Raw genomic sequence first — 26,428 nt, forward strand, 5'->3', positions numbered from 1 at the left:
AAACTCAAACTTGGAACAGACAGACGTGGAATTTATAGATGGATACAAAAGTGTTGTTGAATGAATGTATCTTATGAAATGCAACAAACTTAGTGAATACCATTACACATCAAAACCCAGTGAATATAACCACGTTGATTGTTGGTCATGAAATATTTAATATGGCCTCTTTTATCTTTTAAATTATCTCATTTCACATTTGGTTTCTGTCACTGTAGCAGCAGCTGCTGGAGTGCAATAAGTGCCGAAACAGTTATCACCCGGAGTGCCTGGGTCCCAACCATCCCACCAGACCCGCCAAGAAAAAGAGAGTCTGGGTATGAATGTTCACTGTTCCTCCTTCAGACATCCTCTAGCTTTTCAACTTTTTCTAATTATCTCAATTGCACCACTTCCCAACCAAACACAAAGTGTGATGCTCACACATTTTGCTCTATCCTCACCTTTTGTTCACACATTTTCTTGTTTCTTACATCTGTGTGACTTGCAACCATGTAACCCTCTCACAGGCAGTGTCTATCAAAGTATTTTACTCCTCTCATAGTGTGACCTTTACACCATCTCTACTCTTTAAACCGCCGCTTGTGAAATTTTGCCTTGTAGTCACCGCCTCTCTTACGTGTTCTTTGTTTTCAGGTTTGCTTCAAATGTGTGCGCTGTAAGAGCTGTGGGGCCACTAAACCTGGAAAGTCCTGGGATGCCCAGTGGTCACATGACTTCTCCATGTGTCATGACTGTGCCAAACTCTTTGCTAAAGGTGAGTGCATAATCATCAATAAACATAGATGCAAGACAAGTTTTTGAGAGTCTGTTTTTATATTTTGATTAAGTAACCGACATTTGAATCCAAGCTTTATATATCCTATTTTATACTGTACAAATTGGTTTTATCTGATTTTACCTGCTACCATTTTCTTCATCAGGGAATTTCTGCCCACTGTGTGATAAGTGCTATGATGATGATGACTATGACAGCAAGATGATGGAGTGTGTTCGTTGCAAACATTGGGTTCATGCCAAGTGTGAAAATTTGACAGGTTAGTAGGCCACACAAAGCAAGTAAAAGATTAATATTAAGTATGAAGTTTAAGTTAATGTAGTAGAGCTCTGTATTTAATCATTTTCAGCAGTTGTTGCTTTTAAATCAATTTATCTTGTCAGCTGTCTGTATCAGTGAAGCAGACTGACTGGCTGCCTTAGGAGTGCTGTCATGTTGATGAGATGCTGTAAGACGATAAACCTCATAATGGGCACAGTAATGACCTGTCATCTTTTATTGTCCTCCAGATGAAATGTATGAGCTACTGTCAAATCTGCCAGAGAGTGTTACCTACACTTGTACCAAATGTACCGACCATCATCCGGCTGAGTGGAGAACGACGTTGGAGAGGGAGCTTCAGGGCTGCGTTCGCCACATCCTTACTGCACTGCTCAATTCGCATACATCCACGCACCTCTTGCGCTACAGACAGGTTAGATAAACACTTGCCTCTTCTGCGAATTTAGAATAATTAGTCGACATCAGTATTGTGATATTACCCAGTTTGTAATATTTGGTGTTGTGGCAGGCGGTGAAGCCTCCGGAGCTAAATCCAGAGACAGAGGAGAGTCTACCATCTCGTCGCTCTCCAGAGGGTCCAGATCCTCCAGTGCTCACAGAGGTCACCCCCACACCACCCAGTGACTCTCCTCCAGACCTGGAGTCTGTTAAAAAAAAGATGGACCAATGCCGCTACAATTCATTGGTTAATATCTTAATTTTTTTTCTAGTTTTTCTTTATCTTTTGCTGTCTTTAAAAACCCTATGATAAAGTGTGTTAATGTTTCAGGCAGGGCTAAAATGGTTGAAATTGTATCCATCTTGCAAAGCACTTTGTTTATGATACTTGTGTCTCTTCGCCATTTCTCTCCAAGCTGGAGTTTAGTGATGACATCGTGCGAATCATTCAGACGGCTATCAACAGTGACGGTGGCCAGCCTGAGAGCAGGAAAGCTAACAGCATGGTCAAGTCTTTCTTTATTCGGGTAAGAATGTAAAATCAATGCTGGATTGATGGATTTTCATATCAATCCCCTCACCTCAGCACCTAAAAGCATAACCTAACATTCCTGATCATTTCACACATGTTCTTGCAATTCTAAAATAACACTTGGTTAACACATTTTTGTGTCACACTATGCTGTTAAGTTTGTTTTTATGAAGTTATAACATGCCATATTGTTTTTTGACACTCACACACAGGAACAGGTTAAACATCTCAGGCAAGGTATGCCATAATTAAGCTAGAACTTCTTTATAGAGCCACAGTATGACTCACCACATTCTTGACTCCAATGTAGGACTGTGCGAGTACTTTAGCAGGCTAACGTGCAAACCTCATTGCATGTTTTCTTTTTCAGCAAATGGACCGAATCTTCCCATGGTTCAAAGTAAAAGAGTCCAGGTTCTGGGAAAGGCAAAAAGTATCTGCCAAGTGAGTGTCTGTCACACCATAGTCAATGCAAAAGATTGTACTGATTACACAATTGTTCAGTGGGCAGCATCCAACTGTTCTGAGTAACTCATTAGAGTTACGTAAGCCATCATATGTTACCAGTTGGTTCTCGATTACTTTTACAGAGTTATGACTTGTTTCTTTCTGTTTCATGTAGCAGTCTGTTTGACATTTTGATGTAATTTTAAAGCTGTCAGATCAGGCAACAGTTCTTGACGTGAAAGTAAGCAGAAGCTCACACTAATAAGAACAGTCTGTAAGTCAATATTTAAGCAATACATCCTAGCAGCCACTGTTCTCAGCCTTGATAGAAATGCAAAGTTTGTGATGTGCTGTTGCTTTCTAAAGTGCAAGTCATGTTTGTAATTACACTGACGAAATGTTGTCTTTAATACTCCTGTAATGTGAGCTTGTCCAAAAACCTTCAGAGAAGAACTGACATTTGAAAAACTGTAGGTCTGTAATTATTGAAAAGAGGAGAAAGATGTGGTTTCTCTGAGAGAGGCTGCACCATCATCTGTGTATAGGAGGCAACCAGAAAGCAGTGAAGTAATATTTACAAAATGTGTGGGCTGACTTTACCAGCAACCCCTAAGAAACTAGAGCCATCACATCATCTTTTTTTGCAAGTTACATTCTGTTAAATTTTGTGAATCACTACTGAAAAATGTTTCCTGCCATAACAATAGAAATAAAAAAACCTCCTCAGATTACTTAAGAGATGAGTGAAGTGGTTTTTTAACCCACTCTACCTTAACCCAGAACAGCGACAGTGACACTGATTACACAATCTCTGATTTAATGAACCCACTGAGCAGATTAGTGGTAAATAAAAGTGGTTAATGGATGACTGGAAGCCCACACATCCACAATAACAATAATTAATGTGATTATTAGAAATGGTAAAAAGTTCAAGTTCAACAAACTTCATCATCTGTCTACATGGTAACCGATCAATCAAATCCCTCCATAGTTGCTGTTATATAAATGACAATACATAGTGTTTTATTGTTCTTGACATCAGTGATTAATGATAAAATGGTCATATTGAATAATTGATCACAGAGATAGCAGTGTTGGCATTTGGCATTATTAGACAGAATGACTCATAGCTCACCAGTTAATGGTAGTGTGGACCTTTCACTTTGTAAATGAATAGTATAGTTTTACAGACACTCAATCACGGCACACTTCCTCACTCAACTAATTCACTCAGATTTAACTGTCTGCTTTTCTGGACCGTTTATTCTTCCTCGCCTTGAGGCAACGAAGGAAGCAAACCATAATAGTGTCACATTTCACTGGAAGGCTCATTGATACATTCTTGTGGTCTAATTGTGGTTCACTTGTCAGTTTTCTCTTTTGCGTGATGCATCAGTGCTTCCGTCCAGAAAACCAACGATCCCTCCAGTGGATTGTGTGGTCATCACTAGATGAATGCCTGCTTAGATGCCTCTCTTGGCTTCTTAAGTATTAGACTTGACATCACATCAGTTACCCAGCCTTGTGTGAATACAAACTCAAAAGCGAGATTAAAAACTCAAAACATAATGAAGAAAAGCTCCTTTAATGTGATTGTTTATTGCTGGTGTCAACTAATGTTCTAGTAGGACAAATGTTACATCGTGGTTAAACAAATAAAAATGCTACCATTGTTTAAATTTGTATGATAGAAGTGATGGATTAAAGACCCTCACACATTTATTAAGAACCTAAAATAACATACACTGACAGTCTTTGATTTGCTCCTACATAAATGCAAAAAGTTACTAAAAAACCAAGAATCATGAAAGTAGACTAAGTGACTTTTTAACCAGTGGTTTGAGTGCATAATTCTTTCTTTTAACCTGATTCTGACAGGTAATGATTGTTCATTATAAAAATGGCCCCTGCCACAAATACGTTAGTCTGAATTATGTTCTGGGAGTCTTTCATGTCTGTCGGTGTCACTGAGGTCGTAAATTCAGAAAATGGCTTCTGTGGTTATTTGGAAGTTTGGAGTTCTGTTGTTTATAGCAGGGCTCTGCCAATGAAACCACCACAGCTTCACATTTCATCAACGATGGTACTAACAGAATGTGCCTGTCTGTGTTGCATCACCCGCCTTCCCAGCAGTGGGCTTCTCCCGAATGCTGTCCTGCCTCCATCCTTGGATCACAACTATGCCCAGTGGCAGGAGAGACAGGAGCTTTCCCGCGCTGAGCTCCCCCACCTCATGAAAAAGATCATACCAGCTCCCCGACCCAAGACCCCCGGTGAACCCGATTCTCCAGCCTCACCTCCTCCACTACCGCACTCTCTACCCCCGCCACCCCCACTCCTACCTGGTAAGACAAAAAAATATGTGTGCTCAAGTACTTGCATGTCAACTGTTTCTTGCACTGCTTCTGTTTCTGTTATTTTATACTTCTAAACCTGAGGTCTCCTCTTCAGACCGCGAAGACAGCCCAGAGCTGCCTCCTCCGCCAGGCGTTACTGATAACAGGCAATGTGTTCTATGTCTGAAGTATGGAGACGAGAATACAAATGTGAGTCAGAAATCTGTTTGGGCTCACTTAAACAAATGCAAGGTGAAATCCATGTCACTTCCAGTATTTCTGTTTGTTTTTAGGAGGGTGGAAGGCTGTTGTACATCGGCCAAAACGAGTGGACCCATGTGAACTGTGCCCTATGGTCTGCTGAGGTGTTTGAGGATGATGATGGAGCATTGAAAAATGTTCATATGGCTGTTCTCAGGGGAAAACAGCTGGTAAGACTGGTCACTTTGTCCGTTAGAAACTCCTAGTCTGTTTTAATGCATATTTATTGGATACATTTTACAACCCATCATACTCTCTGCACAGCACTGTGAGAAGTGTCAAAAGCCAGGGGCGACCGTTAGCTGCTGCCTCACGTCCTGCACCAGTAACTACCACTTCATGTGCGCCCGCCAGTGCCACTGCGTCTTCCTGGAGGACAAGAAAGTCTATTGTCCAAAGCACAGGGAGCTCATCAAAGGAGAAGTAAGGAAATCAAACAATTTACTCTTTAATTACAAGCTTCAGTTAGGGGAAGTAACCTTTACCTTTGCTCTGTGTATTTTCCTTCCAGGTGGTGTCTGGGTTTGAGGTGACCCGCAGGATCCTGGTGGACTTGGAGGGAATTCGTCTCAGGAGGAAGTGGCTTACAGGACTGGAGCCTGAGAATGTCCACATGATGATAGGTAGGCCAACAGCTGATAAATGTTGATTCATAAGTGTTTGTCAGTTACACCACTCCTTGTCTTACTCGAATGACTCTTAAATGCTTGTTTAAACTTCATTATTTCAGGCTCCATGACCATTGATTGTTTGGGGACACTGACTGAACTCTCTGACTGCAAACGCAAACTCTTCCCTGTTGGATACCAGTAAGAGCCCCCCTTTCATTTATGTTTTAAATGCCATCATTATGTTCTCTCACAGTACATGTAGCTGTTAAGGAAATCCAAATTGACAAATGAATAAAGACTGCAATTTTTTTCTCTTCAGGTGTTCAAGGGTGTACTGGAGCACTTTAGATGCTCGAAAGCGCTGTGTGTATACCTGTAGGATCCTAGTTTGCCACCCTACAGTGGCAGAGTTGGACCTAAAGAACCTGATCGCTTCAGAGGAGAATCGTACAATAGCACACAGTCCACCTCCCATAGCAGGTAACCTACAAACTGTAGTTCAGTTTTCAGTGTGCACCATGTTTGTGACTCCAACATGTTAAACTTAACTGCTTTTTTGTCTCTTTTTTTATTTCCTATTTAGACTTTCCTGATCCATTTGAATCTCCAAGGCGTTCTGAAACACTTTCACCCTCCAACAACTCGAAGCTCAGGGTTTACACCAGGAACCGTCATCCCAGCTACCCACCTTGTCAGCGCTTATTAGGCCCCAGACCTATGCCCTCCCCAGGTAAAAAGTTGTTTTGTTTTTATTCAATACCATTTATTTTTTTTAAGAATTTTGTCATAAAGATAACATTTTAATTATTTAAATTTAAATGTATTTGAATTGTCAATGGTTTCTGCTTTCCACTGTTATTTTGCAGGAGGTACCTCTCAGTCTCAAAGCCATGAGACTGTGACAGTAGGAGACTCCCTGGTTAACCCAAGCCTGCGGAATGTTGACCCACATCACCACAGCTCCCCTCCATTCTCTCCTCCTCCACTCCAGCCAAACAGACAGAGAGGGGTGACCTCCCCAACTCCCCAGATTTTGTCACGACCACTTACTTCACCCCCTCCCCTCATCCCTTCTCCTGCCAGAGATCCTGAAAAGTCCAAACACCCTAACAAAGACTTAGCAAAGAGTCCAGTCCTGAGAGATGATGAAAGAGGTAGACTGTTCTCCTCAGACAGAAACAGGCAGCAACCACTCAGAGACCATGGGGCTAGAGATCCTGACAAGGGGAGACTCTCGAGTAGAGACCAAGTTCCTAAGGATTCTGAGAGGAACAGATCATCCAGAGAGCTTGGACAAAAAGACTCCGACAAGGCTGTTCAACCAGCCAAAGAACCTGAAAAGAGGAGAGTTTTGAGTAAAGACTCAGGTCTGAAAGAATCAGAGAGGGGAAGACCTCACAGTAGAGATCCCTTAAGAGACTCAGAAAAAGGGAGGCTCATAAACAGAGACTTTGAGAAGGGGAGACAGGCAAGCAGAGAGTCGGGCATTAGGGAGACAGATAAAAGCAAATCATCCTCTAGAGATTCCAGCTGTAAAGAAATGGACAAAGTTAAGACACTCGGTAGAGATTCAGCATTTAGGGACTCAGAAAAGCATAGACAATATAGCAGAGAAACCGGGAAAGACATGAGTAAAGACAGACCATCCAGCAGAGACTCTGACAAGGGTAGACCTTCCTCTAGAGATTCTAGTTATAGAAGTACAGAGAGAAACAAAGACTCTGGCTCAGGGAAAGATAGCAATCCTGCCAGTCATTCCAAGCAGGCTGAAGGTGAGAATAAGAGCATTAGACTGGCACCTGCAGGTTCAGGCAAGTCCTCCCCTCCTCCTGGAACTGCTGTTCTTACAGGGCAGCCGCGATTTGGCAGCAACAAGCAGACAGACAGGCCAGGAAAGCATGGAGGCAAAGACCAGGATGTCACTTCAAACTTGGGTCTGTTGCTTCGTCACCGATCATCCCCGACCTCAAACGCTATTCAGTCTAAGGACAAGCCCAGCTCAGGGAAGGAGAGTAGCAGTGGCACTGGAAATTTAATGTCAACATCACACCATAAGGACCCTGTTGTTGGAAAACCTGGCTCCACACGGCCCCCTCCTCAAAAGTCCAATTCACGGAAATCTAATGATTACTCATCAGCTTCAGCAGCAGTTACGAAGCCTCTGTGGCCATCAAGGGCAGTGGTAGAAGATGATGTCATCAAGCGAAGCTCCATGCACCTGGTTTCCCCAGCTGCAGCCTCAGCTGCCAAAGACAAACACCCCAAAGTTAAGACTGCAAGCAGCAGAGAGTTGTCCAAAGACCGTGACAAGGAAAAGACTCACCAAAACAGTAACAGCAGCAACAAAATTTCCCTCGTTAACAATAATACTAAAGCCACTGCCAGCTGCAACACACATGTGTCAAATGCCAATACCCACAACAGTAGCAACAGCAAAGTCCCAGGGCTGGTAAACAGCACCAAAGTCCATGGGAAGATTCAGGGGGAAAAGCACGAGAACCAGGAAGGAGACAGAACATCCTCAAAGAGCAGTGACAATTACTCCTGTCCTGAAAAGAAGAATAGCTCCACTCTGGACTTACAGCAGCTGCAGCAGGCTAATTTAGCTCCAGAGAAAGGTATCAAGACATCTTCTCAGTCTCACTCCAAACAAAGGACTATCCAGCTGTCACGGTCCTCTAGAGAGAGGCGATCAGTGAAACTTTCCACTGTAACTCCAATAAAGAGTGACATCAAGACGGATCCTAATGGGACCAGCACTTTCAGTTGTATTTCTTCTTCTCCCTGTGCCATAACCACTACCTCCACTGTCACTACTCCTGTCCAGGGGACTTGTCGTTCTGCAGGCTCTGCACTTTTCTCCTCCCCCTCTGCCAGCAGCAGTGACAGCTCTGAGTCCGATACCCAGACTCAGACAGAGGATGTTGATCTGCACAAGGAGCACCCATGCAGTGAGCTCAGAGACCACCACAGCCTCCTCACTCAAGGCCCCGAAGATGAGGGTGACGGCCCAGATGACGATCATGACCGAGTTATGGATGATAAACATTTAGAGGATGACAGTGACGGGTCGGGGTCAGCTAAGAGACGTTACCCTCGTCGCAGTGCCCGTGCACGATCCAACATGTTTTTTGGCCTCACTCCTTTCTATGGGGTTCGCTCATATGGTGAAGAAGACCTTGCCTTCTACAGTAGTGGGGATGGAACTGGAGCTGTGGTAAAAAGGAGGACTGGTGGCTGCAAGAAGTCAGCTGAGGGGCAAGTGGATGGAGCAGATGATATAAGCACATCTTCCTCATCAGGGGACAGTGGAGAGGATGAAGAGAGTGGAATGAAACCGAGAGGTAAAGACCCTTACTACTATAACTTCACCCGGACAGTAATAAACCCTGGTGAGGGCTTACCGTCTATTGAAGGGATAGATCAGTGTCTTGGAAGGGGCTCCCAGCTTCAACGCTTTCTAAAAGATGAGGAGCAGCAACATCAGAGAGCTCAAGGAAAAGCTGAAGAGGACCTACTAAGTGCTTTGTAAGTATAGACTACTGTTTTGTTAAAATTATCAGCAAAAATCTAAACTTTGTTTTATGACCTCTTATAAATTTTTCTATCTTTGTCATCTTCCTTGTATTTATAACAGGACATTAGGCAAGCAGCGTATTGGGCAACTTGATGGAGTTGATGATGGCTCTGAGAGTGATACCAGCATCTGCACCACCAGCACCACAACTACTACAGCCACTTCCTCTTCCACCGCACATAAGAGCACTCCCAAGAGACGGGGCAGAGAAAGGCATGCTGAGAAACCTGACTCTCATGACTCAAGTAAAGATGCTGACAGCAGTGGAGAAGCAGTAAGTAGCAACACCCGAGAAGGACGAAAAAACCAGAAAGAAAATTGTCTTCCTCTAGGAGTTGGAGTCAAGTCCCAACCACAGAGTCAGAGTCAGGATCCCCTTGAAGCCCAATTGTCTCTCGGCACAGACCTGCTGAAATCAGACTCAGACAACAACAACAGTGATGACTGTGGAAACATCTTGCCTTCAGACATCATGGAGTTTGTTTTGAACACACCATCCATGTCAATGCAGGCTCTGGGTCAGCAGTCTGAGCCGTCTTCCTCAGAATTGCTGTTGGATGAGGGATATGTTGGAGTGGATGTCAACCGACGCAAAGACATTCTGTTTGATGACTTTTCTCAGCCACTTCCCAGTGCTGAGAGTGGAGGTGTAGTGGAGAGCAGTGTGAACAGCTCCATATCTGTAGAGGAGCCTTATCTTCCACTGGAGCTGCCCTCGGACCTTTCTGTTCTTACCACACGCAGCCCAGCTGTCGGCACCAGTCAGAACCACACTGCTGGAGGTCTTATCTCTGATACCTCAGACCGCACCATGCTCGGCTTAAACTCTGAGCCAGAGACTATCAGCGGAGAAAAGAGTGGGAACAAGAAAAGGGCAGGGTCAGGTGTGTCACCATCGGAGAATCATCACGATGGAACTTTGGGAAACAGAGACACACCTGTCACTGAAGGTCACATGACTCCTGAACAGTTTATTTCCAGCCCTGCTATTGGCCAGGTGGTTGATCCTCCAGGAAACCAGGATGATCCAAGGAGTTCTGGTACTTCTGGTCTGCCAAGTTCTCCATCTTTGCCTCTTCAGGGTCAGAAGTACCTACCAGCTGCGAGTAGCCCTAGTACAGTCCCCGGACCAGGGCCATCCCAGACTCAGGTCTCCAGCCCAGCAGTCATTAAATCGGGTCCTGAGAAGCTCATTGTGGTCAATCAGCAATTTCAGCCACTCTATGTCCTCCAGACAGTCCCTAATGGTGTCACCCAAAAAATTAGTGCTACAGGAGTGATGGATACCACCTCTTCCGCTGTGCTGAGCTCCATGACACTTACCACAGGGTTGAATACTGGTTTATCTGCAGGCCAGACAATATTTCCTGCTGGTGGCAAAGTCCTGGGCACAATGCCTCACCCCTCTCACATTCACACCTTTGCAGGAACAACACAGACAGGTTTCCAGACAGGAATCCCCAGCACCACCTCAGGGCTCCTCATTGGGTTGCCCTCTCAACCCCATGACCAACCTCAAATTCTAGTATCGGAGGCTAGTCGAGTACATGAGTTGGGTCCCAGTGTTGCCATAGTGTCCAGTCCCTCCTCGCTCACTTCTTCGCCAACTATACTGGCCTCTGCTCATGGCAAAAAGAGGCCTATCTCTCGCCTGCAGCCAAGAAAAAGCAAAAAGTTGGTGCGCTCCCGTAGCCAGCCCACTCTGGCCCCGTCGGAAGTGGGACCTCCAAACATGACCCTCATCAACCTGTCTTCCTCTCAGATCACAGCTAGCATCCCTGGACAACCTGGTGGCCTGGTTGAGTTGAGCAAGGTCCCAAATATTATCAAGAGACCAAAATCAGGTGGGGTTATGTATTTTGATCCCACTGCTCTCCTTCCACAAAGGATTTCTGGTTCTGCTCAGCCTGGCATCCTGGGTCATGATTCCTCTACACATCTCCTGCCTTGCACAGTCTCTGGTCTGAACACCAGTCAGTCAGTGTTAAACGTTGTGTCTATGCCCCCTAGTGGTGCCACTGGTCTTCTTGCTCCAGGATCAGTTTCACTCTCCACCCCTGTACTTAGCTCTACTGAGATCACAGGGCCAATTAGCAACCTTCTTTTCAAGGCAAGTCCTCATGGCTTAGGGATATCAGATCAGCCAATGGTCCTTCAATCAGGAGCTCCTCTGATGTCTCAGCTTAGCTCCTCCGTGCAGACATCTATAGCCAGTAGCATCTGCGTCCTGCCTTCCCAACAGACCATCAGCATGGCTGTTACCCAGCAGGGAGAGACAGAGGCCAGTAATGTCCACTTCCAGCATCATTCTCAACCTGTTAACAAAGCCCTGGACTCATGTCCAAATACCACTGTTACTTTAGCCTCTGGCACACCTCTAAGCCCTGCCAAAGGGCATGTCATTGGTGTCTTCACTCAAACGCAAACCTCTGCACTCTCCCAGAGCAGCAGGACGACTCCTATTTCCAAATCATCAGAACAAAGACCTCCTAACTCCACCACAGACGTGTCGGTAGCAGGTTCAGGAACAGAAAAGAGTAAACAGAAACCCAAGAGGAGCAGGCAGTGCTCAGACACAAGCAGCGGGAAGAAGTTCAAGGCAGAAGAGCATCACACTAATCCTGCAGGACGACTGGCATCAAACCCAAGGTGAGACAATCATAAGTGGGGTCGTAGTAGAAAGTGTTTTTCTCTCTCAAACTAAACAATTCAATTCGTTTCATGTGTTTATTTATTATTAAATGTTTCCACAGAATACACAAACCATTTTTATACAAAATTGTCTTTGTAATAGCTCGGCACTACAATGATGTTAGCCTAAAACTAAAAGATAGCCAGAGTATGTTGAACATTTTCTCCCATAAACTAGTTTAAACCCAATGCAACAACCATCCAGTTATACTTCATGTCACCATGTGTCAAGCACTTAATTTAAAATATATTCCCTATTCCCCATCTTCTTGTACGTAGTTCCAAAGAGCTAATTTCTCCTGAACCCATGGACACTGGCAAGCCTGCAGATAAGGCAACCAACAAGAGGTATGGAGTCTTAATAATTACACACATTTTCAAATGAATCATGCAATTTAGTTCTAATGATTGTCTTGTATCATTGCCAGTGCACTTGGGAAAAAGAAGACATCTGAAGGTCATGCTCTACCGGGGAACATAATAGGAAAAGATAAACCTTCTGCAGTTGGAGGAGCAGGGTCTCTTCTTGTGGCTTCGCCACCGGACCAGGATGGCAACAGCAGGGACATTGGCCTGGACAGCAAACCCAAGAAGGGCATCATCTTTGAAATCTGCAGTGATGATGGCTTCCACATCCGGTGTGAGAGTATTGAAGGTAAGACAGAATAACTTTCTGCACTCTGAAACCTTTATGAAAATGTATTTTTATATTGTAGATACAAAATGAATGGGATTTTCTCTGTGAGAAATGCAAAACTAGCATCAGTGTTGCAGGTGTTATTTTCTATATTCTTCTGTTATCTGTTTCTTTATTTTGTTATTTACTTATTTTTATGTGAATTGAATCATACACTGAATATAAAAATATTAATTGTCGTCCTGTAACTGCCTGTCCTGCTACAGAGGCTTGGAAATCCCTGACTGACAAGGTACAGGAGGCTCGTTCCAATGCACGGCTTGAAGAGCTTTCTTTTGAAGGTGAGTTATCACTATGGCCTTTTATATAAATAATAATAATAATGATAATAGTACTTTTTGAGTCTGGTGACAGGTCACATAGTGGTGTAGTGGCAAGCACTCATTTTGGAGGTCTGTCTTCACTCATTCCAGGTGTGAATGGACTGAGGATGCTGGGAGTCGTTCATGAGGCCGTAGTCTTCCTGCTCGAGCAGCTGTATGGCTCCAGACACTGTCGGAGTTACTGTTTCCGCTTCCACAAACCAGAGGAAACTGACGAACCACCGATCAACCCCCATGGCTCAGCCCGCGCAGAAATTCATCACAGGTACGGGCGGGAGAGACTTACACATTTGTAACATACTTGGAGGACATGGGTGGTTTTACCAAAGCTTATTGCAGCAATCAGACGTACTGTGTCTGTACCTCAGGTGTTTACACAGTCACACATTTAGCATACATGGATATAACATGCTATACCCACAAATCAGACACAAAAAACAACAACTGCTTGCTCTAAAAACACATAATACGCAGCAGTTGTAAAAATTATATGGTGTTCATTTAAAATGGCATGGTGCAACACAAAAAACGTTTTATGTACTAGTGTGAAGAGACTAACATAATAATGGTGTTGTTCTGCCATGTGTGACTTACTGACCGCTGTCTTTTCCACCTGTCTGCACTCCAGGAGGTCTGTATTTGACATGTTCAATTTCTTGGCTTCAAAACACCGCCAGCCTCCACGGTACAGGCCACATGAAGACGATGATGAGGAAGGGCAGCTCAGGACTGCCAGGTCAGACAAGGCACACACAAAATCCATGTTTGTTTAGTTTTGGTTTCTTACACTAAATACATTTAACTGGACTTGACAGCTCTAAAATATTACATATATATATATGTATACAAAACTGTATTGTTTGCAGACAAACTCGATAATCAACATGCTCATTCATGCTGTTGTTATAGGCGTGCCTCTGTGGAGTTACCGCTCGCTGTGAGATTCATACAGCTCAAAGCCACTTCCAGGGAAACTGTTGGAGTCTACAGGTCAAATCAGTCTCTCTTTTTATTTATATGCTGTACACTTTTTAGACTTAATATGAATGAAGCTATTAAAAAAACAGAATGACAGAGAATTGTATCTGGATCTTCATACTCAGACTTAAGTAACAATACTGTTATTCATTGTATCCCTCTGCAGGTCTCCCATTCATGGCCGAGGGCTGTTCTGCAAGAAAACTATTGACATTGGGGAGATGGTGATTGAATACTCTGGAAATGTCATTCGTTCTATCCTCACTGACAAACGGGAGAAATATTATGATGGAAAGGTGAGGTGTGGGGGAATGAAGTTTGAGTTTAAAAGTTAATACCTCAATCAAGAAGACGGTTGACTTCCTCTTAATATATCCACACAATCACAACCTGGAGTTAATGCAAAATGTGTGCCTCAATCACAACTTTTATTTTGTCTGTTTTTGTGCCTGTGAGCAGAGTAACTCAAAAAGTAAAGGATGGATTTCGATGATTATTTCTGGGAATGGGTGAATGATTGATTCATATCTGTATTCAGGATTCAAACAAACAAACAAACAATTGTTAACCTTGTAAAATTGGAGAGTGTTTTGACATTGTGGGAAACTAAGCAGCCTTGGCTGAGAGTTTTGCTTTCTGAGAAAACCCAAGACAATATACACAAGAGACAAGTTTCTTGTGTATTGAGAACTTCATAGATAAAACCTTTGTCTTTTCTCTCCTCACAGGGTATTGGCTGTTACATGTTTCGCATTGATGACTACGAGGTGGTCGACGCCACAGTGCATGGCAACGCCGCCCGCTTCATCAACCACTCCTGTGAGCCCAACTGCTACTCTCGGGTCATCACCGTGGACAGCCAGAAACACATTGTCATCTTTGCTTCCCGCCGCATCTACTGTGGAGAGGAACTCACCTATGACTACAAGTTCCCTATCGAGGACGCCACCAACAAGCTGCCGTGCAACTGTGGCGCCAAGAAGTGTCGAAAGTTCCTCAACTGATGCCTGCGGCTTTTCAACAGTTGGAAAAAGGGACTGGAGGTCTGTTGAACAGTTAGGGCCACGTGTTCAAAGCACGCCCCCTGCTGGGGCTTTTGCCGTGACTCTAGCCTCCTGAATCTGGTTCATGTAGGACCACAGCTGCCAACAGCACACAAGGTCTGTAAGTGCATATGCTGCTGCAGAATACAGCAGATGCATTGTGGGTCATACTGTATATGCAGAAAAGGCAATTTTAGCGGACGAGCCGTTAGTAGAAATTCCAACATATTGTGCCTCCTTTTATTACATTTGGCATGGGAAGTTTTACCTTTTAGAGGTGAGGTATGAAACAGTTTGAATCTTCACAATATTAAATTACAATTTTATTTTATTTGCATTTGGATGGTACAATTACCCCACTATTATTTTTACATTGGCCCATCCTCTTTCATTTTCTAGAACTATGTTATTGTCCATAAATGCTGAGATTTTATTATAGCAGAAAACAAAACAAAGAACTTGGTTCCATTTTACACCAAAGTGCAATTTGTTAAAGGGACTAGGAACAGTAAGTTAACTAGAAAGAAAAATTAGACCTCTTTGAATTTGTTTGTATTTGAACCTCAGTGTCAGCTGTTGTCAATGCACATCTTCCTGTGTGGATGTCCCTCGATGCCTCAGAGCCATTGTACTTTACTGAAACCTTTACCTTAATGGGATATTTGCAAAGCTTGTAGTGTATGTACATTCAACACTGTAAATAGGAGCTGCTCGGGCCCCAATTAGTGCTGTACAGATGGAAACACTAGGAGGAGCTGTGGCCACAGGAGGAAAGAGAGGAGAAAAAAATGCAGGGCATAGAAATGTTAATTTGTTAAAAAAAAAAGTTATTTTTGGGTCTACGTGTAAAGGGCGATAGCTGAAGTTGATGCTTTGTACTTAAACTAAGGTTAATCTGACAGCTTGTTAGCTACAAAAACATGTCGATGGGATGAAGCCTCTGGCCTGAGAGAGTGAGGCAGCTAGAGATGCTGGTGGACTGACAGCCAAGGGACTGTAAAACCCTGCTGATGTGCTTTAGTAGACGTATTTATAACACATTTTTGGGGCTGTCATCTACAAACAGCCATGGATCTCAGAGAAACATGCAGACAGACGTGTTGCAAGTTTGTGCATGCTGTTGTTTATATGGAGACTTGTTTTTGGTAATTGCATAAGCTCAGACTTTTGAATCACGTTCCAAATTACAGCAGCAAAGAGAACCAAACATCGCACTCTTGAATTGAAATTTCTCACCACTTGTTTCCTTTTTGGCCTGTTGTGGTAACATTACTATGGAAAAATGCTTTTTTGATTTGTAAAGTCTTTTCAAGTTTTGTCTATTATCTTGTCTTTTTATTGTGGGCAGGGAAGTAATGTGCTTGCTTTTAAAAAAACAAATGTAAATAATGTATATTTTTCTACCAAAAGACTTAAAAGCACTCACTAGTGAATAGCACTTAATGACGGTATTTATATTTTTAAAAGAAACGTATTTATTTTATTGCTATTTTGTAGGAAATAGAGGTTTACAGACACTAATGCTCGGTCTCTATGTTTTGTATTCTACTGCCTTTTCAAAGTTGTTTCTGTTGTAATTTTATCTTTCTTTTTTAATTTGTAGCTCGAATGTTTTCTTTGATTCCAAAGACTGACGCTTGTCTGCGGCTTGGTCCCCTCTTAGATCAGTCCACCAGTAGCTCTTTATCCATCCCAGGCTGATTGGTCAGAGCTGACATGTTTTTCCATTGTTCCAGTCATAGCTGGCAGTGTGGCAGTTATATGAACTTCTATTATGCACTTGAGAGAGTTTAGATTGACGATCCATAGCAGATATATCCTCTCTCCAGCCTTATCGTCTCCACACCACACCACACAGAGAATCAAGTCCATTCACAGACTGCTACCAGGCAGCTTTGTCGCTAATAAACCGTTGGTTGGCAGAATTGGAGCCGACTGGCTTTTAAACAGAGTATTCACATGTGTAAAATCCAACCAGTGTCCTGTCAGTTTTAAGTGTTTTGTCCCTGTGCGGTCTGTAGTTAAGAGGTGCTTTTATTTTGAGCTACCAACATCATTCAACATATCCCTGTGGAGCCAATCTGTTGTTTATTTGGTGACCACGCGGCGCTCACCAGCATTTGTTGATCAGTTTTTGTCCTCCTGGTTTATCTCCTCGTGGTTTGCCTTAGTTGTAAATGAGCATGCCGCTTCTCTTTTACAAGCCTTCATGTGCTGGAGCGAGTATTTAGATGGACTCTTTTAAAAAGACTGGTCCTGCAAAAAATGTTCATTTCTCATTAATTTATTGTTTTCCTGCCTTTCTCACTGACTTTATCACCTGAAGGCCATCAGCAGTTTGTCCCACACTGCCCTCTGTTGTTGTCAACTGAAACAAAAAAAGAGAGACCCACGAGACCCACATATTGTTTGCACTTAAGTTGTGACACAGGCACATAGGAAATCTCCGTACTGTCTCCCGACAGATGACGCGACACCAGTGCTGGAACCACAAGCACACATCGAAAACTCAGCGTTTGTGTGTGTTAGACCCTAGCAAGTCAACTTAAACTTGGTCTCGATGACTCCTGAAAATGGTGTTTGAGGCTCTAGCGAAGTGCACTTGACTTTTTTTTTGTTTGTTTGTGTGTTTGTTTGTTTTTTTACAACAAAGTGAAGGCAGGGACCACACCAGCGGCCCTCTCCTTCCTGAAGGTGCAGTCTGTACAAGCCTTGGCTGTGCTTCTCCATTTAGACCCTCAAGATCAGGTCTTGTCTGTGTCTTGGGGCCACGTCCGTGCTGACAGACAGGCGTCAGCCTCGCGCTTGTACAGCTGCAGCTACACTGGGCTCGCTGGGTTCTGCTGCTAAGGTCAACAATGAATGTAAATTCCTCCTCCACATCACCTAGACTCTGTGATGATGTCGATACTTTGTCATCCGCATATGTTTTCAGTTCTTGCGTCAGCAGCCTTGGTAGATGAGAGGGATGATGTGTAGGTGTGACCTCAAACTGGGCAACAGCCGTTTCATTTCAGCACTGGTAATAATACTGACATGTGAACAGCAGTGGCATTTCTGTCTGTCTGCAGGACGACCGGTTCTTACTGAGTTAACTCAACAGTTCACACTAGCATCGGCGGTAAAACATTTCCCCGGTGCCAAGGGCTCTGTCTACTTCGACTCACTTCTCGAGACCCACCGTGAACGATAAGTCCACCAATTTCAATTTTCATACCAATATACAATAAGGAAAATTGTCTCCGTTGTTTCTTTGGACTTCATTTTTTAACCGTGCCACACCAGTGGCCCTTCTCTCTGTCATTATCTGTAATTATAGTATAAATACATAACAATAATATACAGAAACATACATAGTAATTTCTTGTACTTAAGTATATATACAATATATGGAATGGACAGTCAAACTTAGTTACAGTAGCAAAACAGCAGATTTAAAATGGTTAATAGCAATGTTTCCGTGTACTCTATAAAGGTTTTGTGTTACAGTACTATCAGATTAAACTAATGTGCATCATTCTTTTGTATATTGATATCCAGTTCCAACTTTTGCTGTGTCTGTGAGCGTTCCTTCACCAGCGAACGCTCCTTCTCCTTTTCTTTTCTTTTTATGTGATGAGAAATGTACCCGTGTTAATGTGGTTGTAAACTTCTTGAGGTCAGCTTTTTTTTTTTTCTTTTCTTTTTCTTCATCATTCGTTTGTTCCCCCCCACCCTCAACTGGTTGTTGTAGTGAATGTTTTTCCAGATTTTCCTTTTGTGCATTTTAACAGGGTCTTTTTTTTTAAGACGACTTACTTGATGTGGTATAAATGAAGAGTGTAGTTTGTGGAGACTGATCAGGGGTTTGAAAGATGGCACCATGTCATGTCTCCCTGACCACCTCTCCCTCCCTCCCTCTCTCTCTCTCGCTCTCTCACCGTCTCTCCTCTAAAGCTTTGGTTTTACTTATCATGTACTGTTTCTATAGAAAGTCATAATGCTGATGTTCAAACAGTTAATTTATTTATTTTTTGGGCAGCATCCACCGGGAATTTTTCTTTTACGTGTCAAGGTTTGGGAAAGGTTGGACAAATACTTAATAATATTATGTATTTGTAATTGTTGTACTTGTTTCTTGTGTATAGAAGTCGTCAGCCGATGATGGGATGTGGTGTCATAGAGGGAGCGGTGGGGGCTAGCTTCCTTATGCCTTGAATATACCTTTGTCTTATCAATATTCCTCCTCCTGCTCGCTGTAATAACAGTATCCATAAGTTCCACAGTCACACTTTTCTCCCGGGTTTTTTTTTGTTTTGTTTTTGTTTAAACAGTGTTTTCAATAATACACATCAACGAAATGAAGGAAAAAAAACCACCACAGTGAGAATAAACCACAAACTTGGTTGAATGTATAATTAGGAAACAAAGTTGTACATACGTGTAAAAAGAAAAGTTTCTAATCATGTTTATTTTCTATGCACTTTTTTATTTAAGTGATAGTTTAAATAATAAACATGTCTCCTTTACTCTGTCATGTTTCATGACTGGATCATTGTGTGGTTGGGAGAGTATTTTTTTTTTTTTTATTATTTGACCTTTAAGGAGAGACTGTTTTCTTCCAAGAGCAAGAGTAAATCTTTAAAACACCCATGCAGTGGGGTTTTCCATTGGCCGAGGCAGTTATCTTTGGGCACTGTAAAATGTTCAAAACAGATTTTTCTTTTTTCCCCCCACCAAGACCAGATGTTCTGGGAAATCACACTTATGTTATTTAAAGAAGCACAGAAAGTGCGTTCACAGAGTGTCTGAGCACAGGATAATGGTTTTATATCTGTTTTGATTGAATCTGTAATCCACTCAAATCACAGTGTTACTCATCTAGTACCTTTTCTTGCTTTAACTTCACCACAACCCCCATTACAAATGAATCTGAACAGCTCTGGTCTTAATTAACTCATAAATCCTCTGCACTTCTTGCGCTTTATGCATTATTACAGGAAATGACAGAGCGTCAGACAGAGAATGTACTGAATCTGGTGCTGCTCATTAAAAACATGTCTTAACTCGGCTGTCTTTCTCTCTCTCTCCTCAGTTACAGCTCGGTGCCTCCACAGGAGTCCGCTGAAACGCCGCCATTGGAGTCACTACATCCTGTAAGACCGGTGTTTTATTGTTAAAACACAAAGCAGACCTTTGTGGAGACCGAGCTGTTTCACCCTTTGCTCTCAGTGAGACACGACAAGTCCACGTTGAGCCAAAATACTTCATTCTTGAAGTAGAGGAGTGAGTGTTTATTTTCACAAGCATGCATTCATTTTGTCCAAGTGATTACTCAAGTGTTTTAATTATTATCTTACGCCATTGGTTGATAATTGGTGGCCTGTGCACCTTTTTTTTTTTTAAAGTGTTCCCACTGGTTTTCTGTAGAGATGTTCCGATACCATTTTTCTCCCTCCCGATACCGATTCCGATACTCATGCTGTTGGTATCGGCCGATACCGAGTACAGATACCGATGCCAGTGTGTTAAAAAAAAAATCATACTATGCCTGCATGTGATACTGTGATATGATTATCATTGTGGTAAGGCCTTGCTCAGGTTAAACCCTTTGTAAAACATGAATGAATACAGCAAATGGAAGCCATTTATTTTTATATTTATTTTTAAATAGAACAGTATAAAAAACAGTAATGCAACAGCTACTTAAATACATATAGGAATAATTATAAAAAACAAATTAAAGTGCATCCAAATCTTTAAATAGTGTAGTATTGTGGTATCGGATCGGTGCCTGGACTCCAGTACTCGCCGATACCGATACCAGCATTTTCGGCAGTATCGGAGGCTTTTCCGATACTAATAATAACATGGTATTCATAACAGACTTGTAAAAACATTGTAAGATACAGTTGTAATCACATGAGTGGGTGATGAACTAGTTAAGTGTATCATTTCATTTACTGGCATCGTCTACCTGGTCAGTGTGGAAAGAGACGAGATTCCTCCTTGGAAGGAAGTGAGTTCTCTGAGTTGGAGAATCGACTCACTGTTGACGGAGGGAATAGCGGAGCGTAGAGAGTATACAGTGATGCGGCGAAGCAGGGTCAAGGATGAATACTGTAACGCTGTTGAAGGGAGCTCCGAAAAACATTTCCAGCTCACTTTCCGTCATGCTTTCATGATTTAGACTGTTAGATTTAACTGACTTAACTCTGGCTCTGAGGATAACAATCAGAAGGGGATTTAGAGTCTTACTTAAACTGGAAGCTGAACATTTCAAACTGCTTCATGTTGGACGCAGATCATCATCATCATCATCATCCTCCTCCTCTTCTTTGTCAAGGTTGGCCTGCAAAATGACATATAAAAGACATTACATCATAAAAATAGAATATAACCGTCTCCACTGTTGCCAAGTGCTTGCTCATTTTGGTTGGTTTGTCTTGACCTGACCATGTAAAGTACCTTGCACTGTATGTTATGTTGTCGGAGCAAATCAAATCCAATTAATAATAATATTACAGGACAATAAAAATCACAGAATAGAGAAGACAAATCCCACAGTAAGTGTCTCTCTGTCTTATCCTTTCCATCTCTTCACAGTAATAAAGTGAGCAGTTTGGCTCGTTTTTCAGCCGCAGTTCATTATGTTGGCATTTGACTTTCCCCTCTTTTCTGACCGCAGCCCTGTGAACTCTGTGGATCTGTGCTGGACACTTTCCTCAAACACTGTTATGCAACCAAACACTCCCCCATTTATCATCCCTCAAACCACACCCCTCCCTTCATTCTGACTTTTGTCACTATTTTTCTCTGTTGATTATCGTCACATATTTTCCTCTGTATCCTCTCTCTCTCTCTCTCTCTCCCTCTCTCCCTCCCTCCCTCCCTCTCAGCCCACCCACCCCAGACTCTAATTGGCTTTCACGACCATTTCTCTCTTCAGTTTTTTACTCTCTGGTTGACTGGATTCTCCTCGGGTACTCGGGAACATCAGAGACAGACAGTTGCAGAGGCACATCCTCCAAGACATCACTGGATCGTAAGCTTGTAAGTCACTTTTTTATCATTTATTTATTGTACTCTGTATTGACTTTGTCAAACTAAGCTGCTCTCCAGTGCTTTGATGCCCAGCGACAGTTTTGTCTATGACATTTTTGAACTGTACTGGCACAAGAACTAAATTTCTGTATTTGATCATTTTGAACATTTATAGGCAAAGAACAAAGATTTTGACCGCTTACTTACACTATAATCTTATTAAAACAAGTGTTATAATAGAAGAAAAGGAATTAAAATAACTTATTATTCAACATTTAATCTCCTGTAAGTGTCTGTTGAGTAGAGTGTCATGAAGCTATAGTGTACAACTAACTTCTCTTCTGTACACAGTAGCTATGCATCATAGTTTGTTATATTTTAGGTATAAATATGTAAAACAGTGTCAAATTAATCAGTGGATGAAAAAAAGTAACAAAACCTCCATGTGTGGTGCAACTGAAATGTTAAGAAGTGTAAATTGCACATTGTTGGATTGGATAAATGCAACTCGGTCAGTGATAATGGGCAGCTTTGCTGATAACAAGTTACAGTAAATGTGAATAACACTGATGCTCTCCAGCTGGTCATAAGGCCGCATGCCAAACTTTTCCAAAATGGCTGCCAAGGTCTTACACTGAGATCAGATCCTTAAAAAAAAGTCTGTAAAACACAAACACAGATGAATCCGAGAGACTGCACTGAAACAAACGATCCATGGCTCCATTTCGGTGGTTTTGATTAAATATGATTCATAACTCTGGATTTCATCTGACAACAAATACAGTATCATAAAGAGTATGTTTAACTTGTCTGCGTGCCTCGATATTAAAGACAAGGACAACATTAAACATGTCATTAGCTTAATAACAGCAGAGTTTCTGAGAACGTTCATGTTTTTAATCATCTGCGGGCGAGGGAGTCAGACAGCTGTTCAGTCTCTCCGGTATTTGTCCTCTTGTCTGTGCTCCTCGTCTGCCAGGAATTCTGACATTCACTTCACTCTCCTCCCTCCTCTCTTTTGCTGTTCTGTCTGTCTTCGTCTCTCCTTCTCTCGTCCTCTGCCCACAGCTGTTGTGAACGCAGACTACACGAATCTCTCAGTAATTAGGAGACCTGCAGGTAGACGACAGACACGTCTTTTTTTTTTTTAATAAGTCGGGCACGAGGAGGAAGCCAACGTGAAGTCTGCTCAGTTCATCAGTGCAGCTCGTGCGTCTACATGGATGCTTGTCCTGCTCTACAGGCTGATAGTGAAACCAATGGCTTAAAGTCCTGCAGGAAAAAGACTAAAACACAAAACATACAAGGACTTTAGGACGATTTAACTCTCTGCAAAAACGAAACAGAGGGACCTGACATCTCTGGGAGTTTTCCCCTCCTTTTTTAATCGCTTCCTTCCACATGTCTTGCCTAAATCAGACCATGATGTTCTCAGTGTCATGACTGAGGCTCCGTTATTTGCAGAAGCTGAATCACCAGGTCAAATGTGTGATGCATATGCTGTTCCAGTCAAATCTCAACCCAGTGAGACTTTTCAAAGACCTCACATGTGCATGTACTGAACTAAAATGTGATAATCCTACTTCAGTAATGTGGTATGTTTATGTTCTCTTACCATTGATCCACATGACTTTACTAGCTGCAACCCTAGTCTAGCAAATGTGTTTTATTCTAACTTTGTTTTTGTCCAAACGGATAAACAAATAACATTTTTACATTGCGGTTGAATGATTTAGAAAAGTATATGTTGTGTGTTTTTTCTTTTTTAATTTGTCCAAACGAACAGGACAGTTTTGGGACATTATTACTTGTCTCATGGACGTCTTTCTACTACAGTAGTAATCGCAAGTGAGCTGTAACAAGACAATGTATACAAAATAGTTGCATGTAAGCCCTTCAATTACGTGTGTTTACATTCACGTCATAATTATATGTCCTCTCTGAGTGTTGGTAATCCCATAATGTTTGATTCTGCTCGATGTTTATTGTGCACATGTTTACCGACATTGCTATGTGTGGTCCGCTTTACACTCCTTTTGTTACTCCTGCACGAACCTGTTTTTAAACTGCAACGTTGCTTTATCTGAGTCTAAAACATGAAACATGTCTTTTTTTTTTGTCTCTCAGCCGTGACACTGCAATGAGCTCGCTCAGGCTGTTATATTTGTCGCACGCCCTCCTCCTCGTCCTGCACGTTGTCCACCTTTCCCACCAGTTAGAGGACAACAAGATCCCTCCCAGTCTGTGCACTGGTCAGCCTGGTATCCCGGGCTCTCCTGGAGTTCATGGAAGTCCAGGTCAGCCAGGGAGAGACGGGAGGGACGGGAGAGATGCTGCTCCGGGGGAGAAGGGACAGAAAGGGGCAGGAGGAGTTCCAGGTAGTCTTTTGTAATTACACAAAGTGTGTGTGTGTGTGTGTGTGTGTGTGTGTACATGTTTGTAGTAGGTTGTGAGGACACATTTTGATTCAAATCTTTGTGGGACATTTTGACCATGTAAGGGGCCTTACATGTGTGAAAGGGTGATTATTCATTAGTTTTAGTTTTGAATTTTTGTTTTTAAAATGTGTTTTTTTAAATTAGTTTTTAGAGTGTTTTTTTTAGTTTTAGATTCAAAAAGATAATCTGTATTGTGCCATAAAATCCCAGCAAAAGATGCCGTTTTAAAAGTGTATTAGGACACATGAACAACCACCTCTGAATGAACACATTTTCACTACAATTTTAGTTAGTTTTTCTTCTGTGGTGCATTTTAATGTCTTCTCCTTTTCCTCCTCAGGTGAGACAGGAGTGCGAGGCCTGACTGGTGACAGAGGCGACCTGGGAGAAAAGGGTGAGAAGGGTCAGGCAGGAGAGTGTGCTGTGGCCCCTAAATCAGCCTTCAGTGCCAAAGTCTCTGAGGGTCAAACTTTACCGCTCACTGCTGGCAACGCAGTTTCCTTCAACAAGATCACGCTGAATGAGCAGGGCGACTACAACCCTGAGACCGGGCGCTTCACCTGCAGAGTCCCCGGAGTTTACTACTTTGCCGTCCATGCCACGGTTTACAGAGCCAGTCTGCAGTTTGACCTGATGAAGAACGGACACTCCGTGGCGTCTTATTTTCAGTTTTTTGGAAACTGGCCCAAACCGGCGTCTCTGTCGGGCGGCTCCCTGCTCCACCTTGTCCCCGGAGATCAGGTGTGGGTCCAGATGGCTCTGTCGGAGTACAACGGCTTTTACTCCAGCACCAAGACAGACAGCACCTTCACTGGCTTCCTGGTGTACTCTGACTGGAAAAACTCTGCAGTGTTTGCATGACATGACAACTACAACGCAGTGAAGTGATGTTTCCCCGTGGGTGATGAACAAAAACACGTTTTTTATGCTCATTTTATTCTCCTAATAGAGACTTTCTGGAGTTAATTGGCTGTAATGTGACACACACGCACACACATACATGTCTCTCTTTACTTAGACATCATTCATTCCATAGTCTCTTACTCTAACCTTAACCATCTACGTCCCTAACCCCTAAAACCACCCTTTAAATTGTCCTCACAGCCTATTAAAGACATGCGACGCACACATGTGTGTGTGTGTGCGCACACCAGTTACTACTGTACTGGTGAAGTGTGAGGTTCACACACTGAGCTGTAGTGTTTATTCTCCACTTGTAGTTTTTAAACTGTTGCAACAGTTAAATCGTTCTCCAGATGTTAAAACAGCAGACTCCAGCCAACAGGCCACCAAAAACAGCTGTTGCCCTATTATCATTATTATTATCATTATTATTATTATTATTATTATTGCACTTTGCGTCTCACTGACTTCTGCTCACTGAACATGAAATAAACAGTTTGGGGTTGTTGTTTTTTTTTAAAACACACGTGACTTACTGTACATATTTTTTAGATTTTCTATACTGTAGAGGGGGAACTATTAATAATAAGAGTTTTAAGCCACGTTGTCAAGACATGCCTGCATACGCACAGCTGTATTATAATGCAATATTACAATAAATACAACAAATAATGTCAGATATTCTTCATTCTAAGGTAAAGCACAAAGGAATTATAAGCAAATGATACAAACTGGAATTTAACCAAAAGAAGAAATGTCTTTGCAGACTTTTACATCACCCTCAAATCCCAAATTGATGGCATCTGTGCTGACAGGGTGTGAATATGAATGTGAATGGGCAAAACTGAAGTGTAAAAGCACTTATTAGTGTTAATACTGTTGTGATGTTATTAAGTTGGGGTTCATTGTTTATTTACATATAGTTGAGTATTTTAGGATGTCTTTATTCAACTGGTGTTTTTTTTGATGAACTTGGTGTAGTCTGAAGTTAAAGCTATAACAGATAAATGAAAAAGTGAAATATGTGTGAATTATCTCCATTCACTGAAACTCCATTCACAGACCCTGCT

At 42.4% G+C, this 26,428-nt stretch overlaps 2 protein-coding genes across 4 annotated transcripts in view; both read left to right on the forward strand.

The window, feature by feature from the left end:
- The window catches only part of kmt2a (lysine (K)-specific methyltransferase 2A), a 37,959-nt gene extending 18,971 nt beyond the window's left edge, over positions 1-18,988 (forward strand). Inside the window, exons 10-34 of one of the 3 annotated variants that reach the window (XM_044015718.1) lie at positions 219-317; positions 637-757; positions 924-1,037; positions 1,288-1,472; positions 1,569-1,745; positions 1,915-2,025; positions 2,401-2,474; positions 4,608-4,822; positions 4,929-5,023; positions 5,107-5,244; positions 5,339-5,497; positions 5,586-5,697; positions 5,805-5,883; positions 6,005-6,165; positions 6,269-6,415; positions 6,552-9,213; positions 9,323-11,911; positions 12,233-12,301; positions 12,382-12,608; positions 12,857-12,931; positions 13,064-13,238; positions 13,602-13,709; positions 13,883-13,963; positions 14,118-14,247; positions 14,680-18,988. In XM_044015718.1, coding sequence (XP_043871653.1) covers positions 219-317; positions 637-757; positions 924-1,037; positions 1,288-1,472; positions 1,569-1,745; positions 1,915-2,025; positions 2,401-2,474; positions 4,608-4,822; positions 4,929-5,023; positions 5,107-5,244; positions 5,339-5,497; positions 5,586-5,697; positions 5,805-5,883; positions 6,005-6,165; positions 6,269-6,415; positions 6,552-9,213; positions 9,323-11,911; positions 12,233-12,301; positions 12,382-12,608; positions 12,857-12,931; positions 13,064-13,238; positions 13,602-13,709; positions 13,883-13,963; positions 14,118-14,247; positions 14,680-14,955 — 8,379 coding nt within the window. In that variant the 3' untranslated portion in view covers positions 14,956-18,988. The remainder of the gene's footprint in view (positions 1-218; positions 318-636; positions 758-923; positions 1,038-1,287; positions 1,473-1,568; positions 1,746-1,914; positions 2,026-2,400; positions 2,475-4,607; positions 4,823-4,928; positions 5,024-5,106; positions 5,245-5,338; positions 5,498-5,585; positions 5,698-5,804; positions 5,884-6,004; positions 6,166-6,268; positions 6,416-6,551; positions 9,214-9,322; positions 11,912-12,232; positions 12,302-12,381; positions 12,609-12,856; positions 12,932-13,063; positions 13,239-13,601; positions 13,710-13,882; positions 13,964-14,117; positions 14,248-14,679) is intronic. The other 2 variants (XM_044015720.1, XM_044015719.1) reach the window with 2 other exon arrangements.
- A 2,934-nt stretch (positions 18,989-21,922) lies between these two features.
- c1qtnf5 (C1q and TNF related 5) lies at positions 21,923-26,030 on the forward strand. The gene is made up of 3 exons (XM_044015732.1): positions 21,923-22,026; positions 24,145-24,395; positions 24,796-26,030. Exons 2-3 carry the CDS (start codon positions 24,158-24,160, stop codon positions 25,314-25,316), a joined length of 759 nt encoding a protein of 252 aa, XP_043871667.1. The 5' UTR covers positions 21,923-22,026; positions 24,145-24,157; the 3' UTR covers positions 25,317-26,030.
- The last annotated feature ends 398 nt before the right edge of the window (positions 26,031-26,428 follow it).

The sequence above is a fragment of the Solea senegalensis genome, unplaced genomic scaffold (assembly GCF_019176455.1).
Source record: "Solea senegalensis isolate Sse05_10M unplaced genomic scaffold, IFAPA_SoseM_1 scf7180000013836, whole genome shotgun sequence".
NCBI classification, from domain to species: Eukaryota; Metazoa; Chordata; class Actinopteri; order Pleuronectiformes; family Soleidae; genus Solea; species Solea senegalensis.

Bases quoted from the DNA above. Each gene is read 5' to 3' on its own strand.
- c1qtnf5 (XM_044015732.1), top strand. From the start codon at position 24,158: ATGAGCTCGCTCAGGCTGTTATATTTGTCGCACGCCCTCCTCCTCGTC. The intron at 24,396-24,795 runs GTAGTCTTTTGT...TTTCCTCCTCAG, and splicing joins AGGGGCAGGAGGAGTTCCAG to GTGAGACAGGAGTGCGAGGC.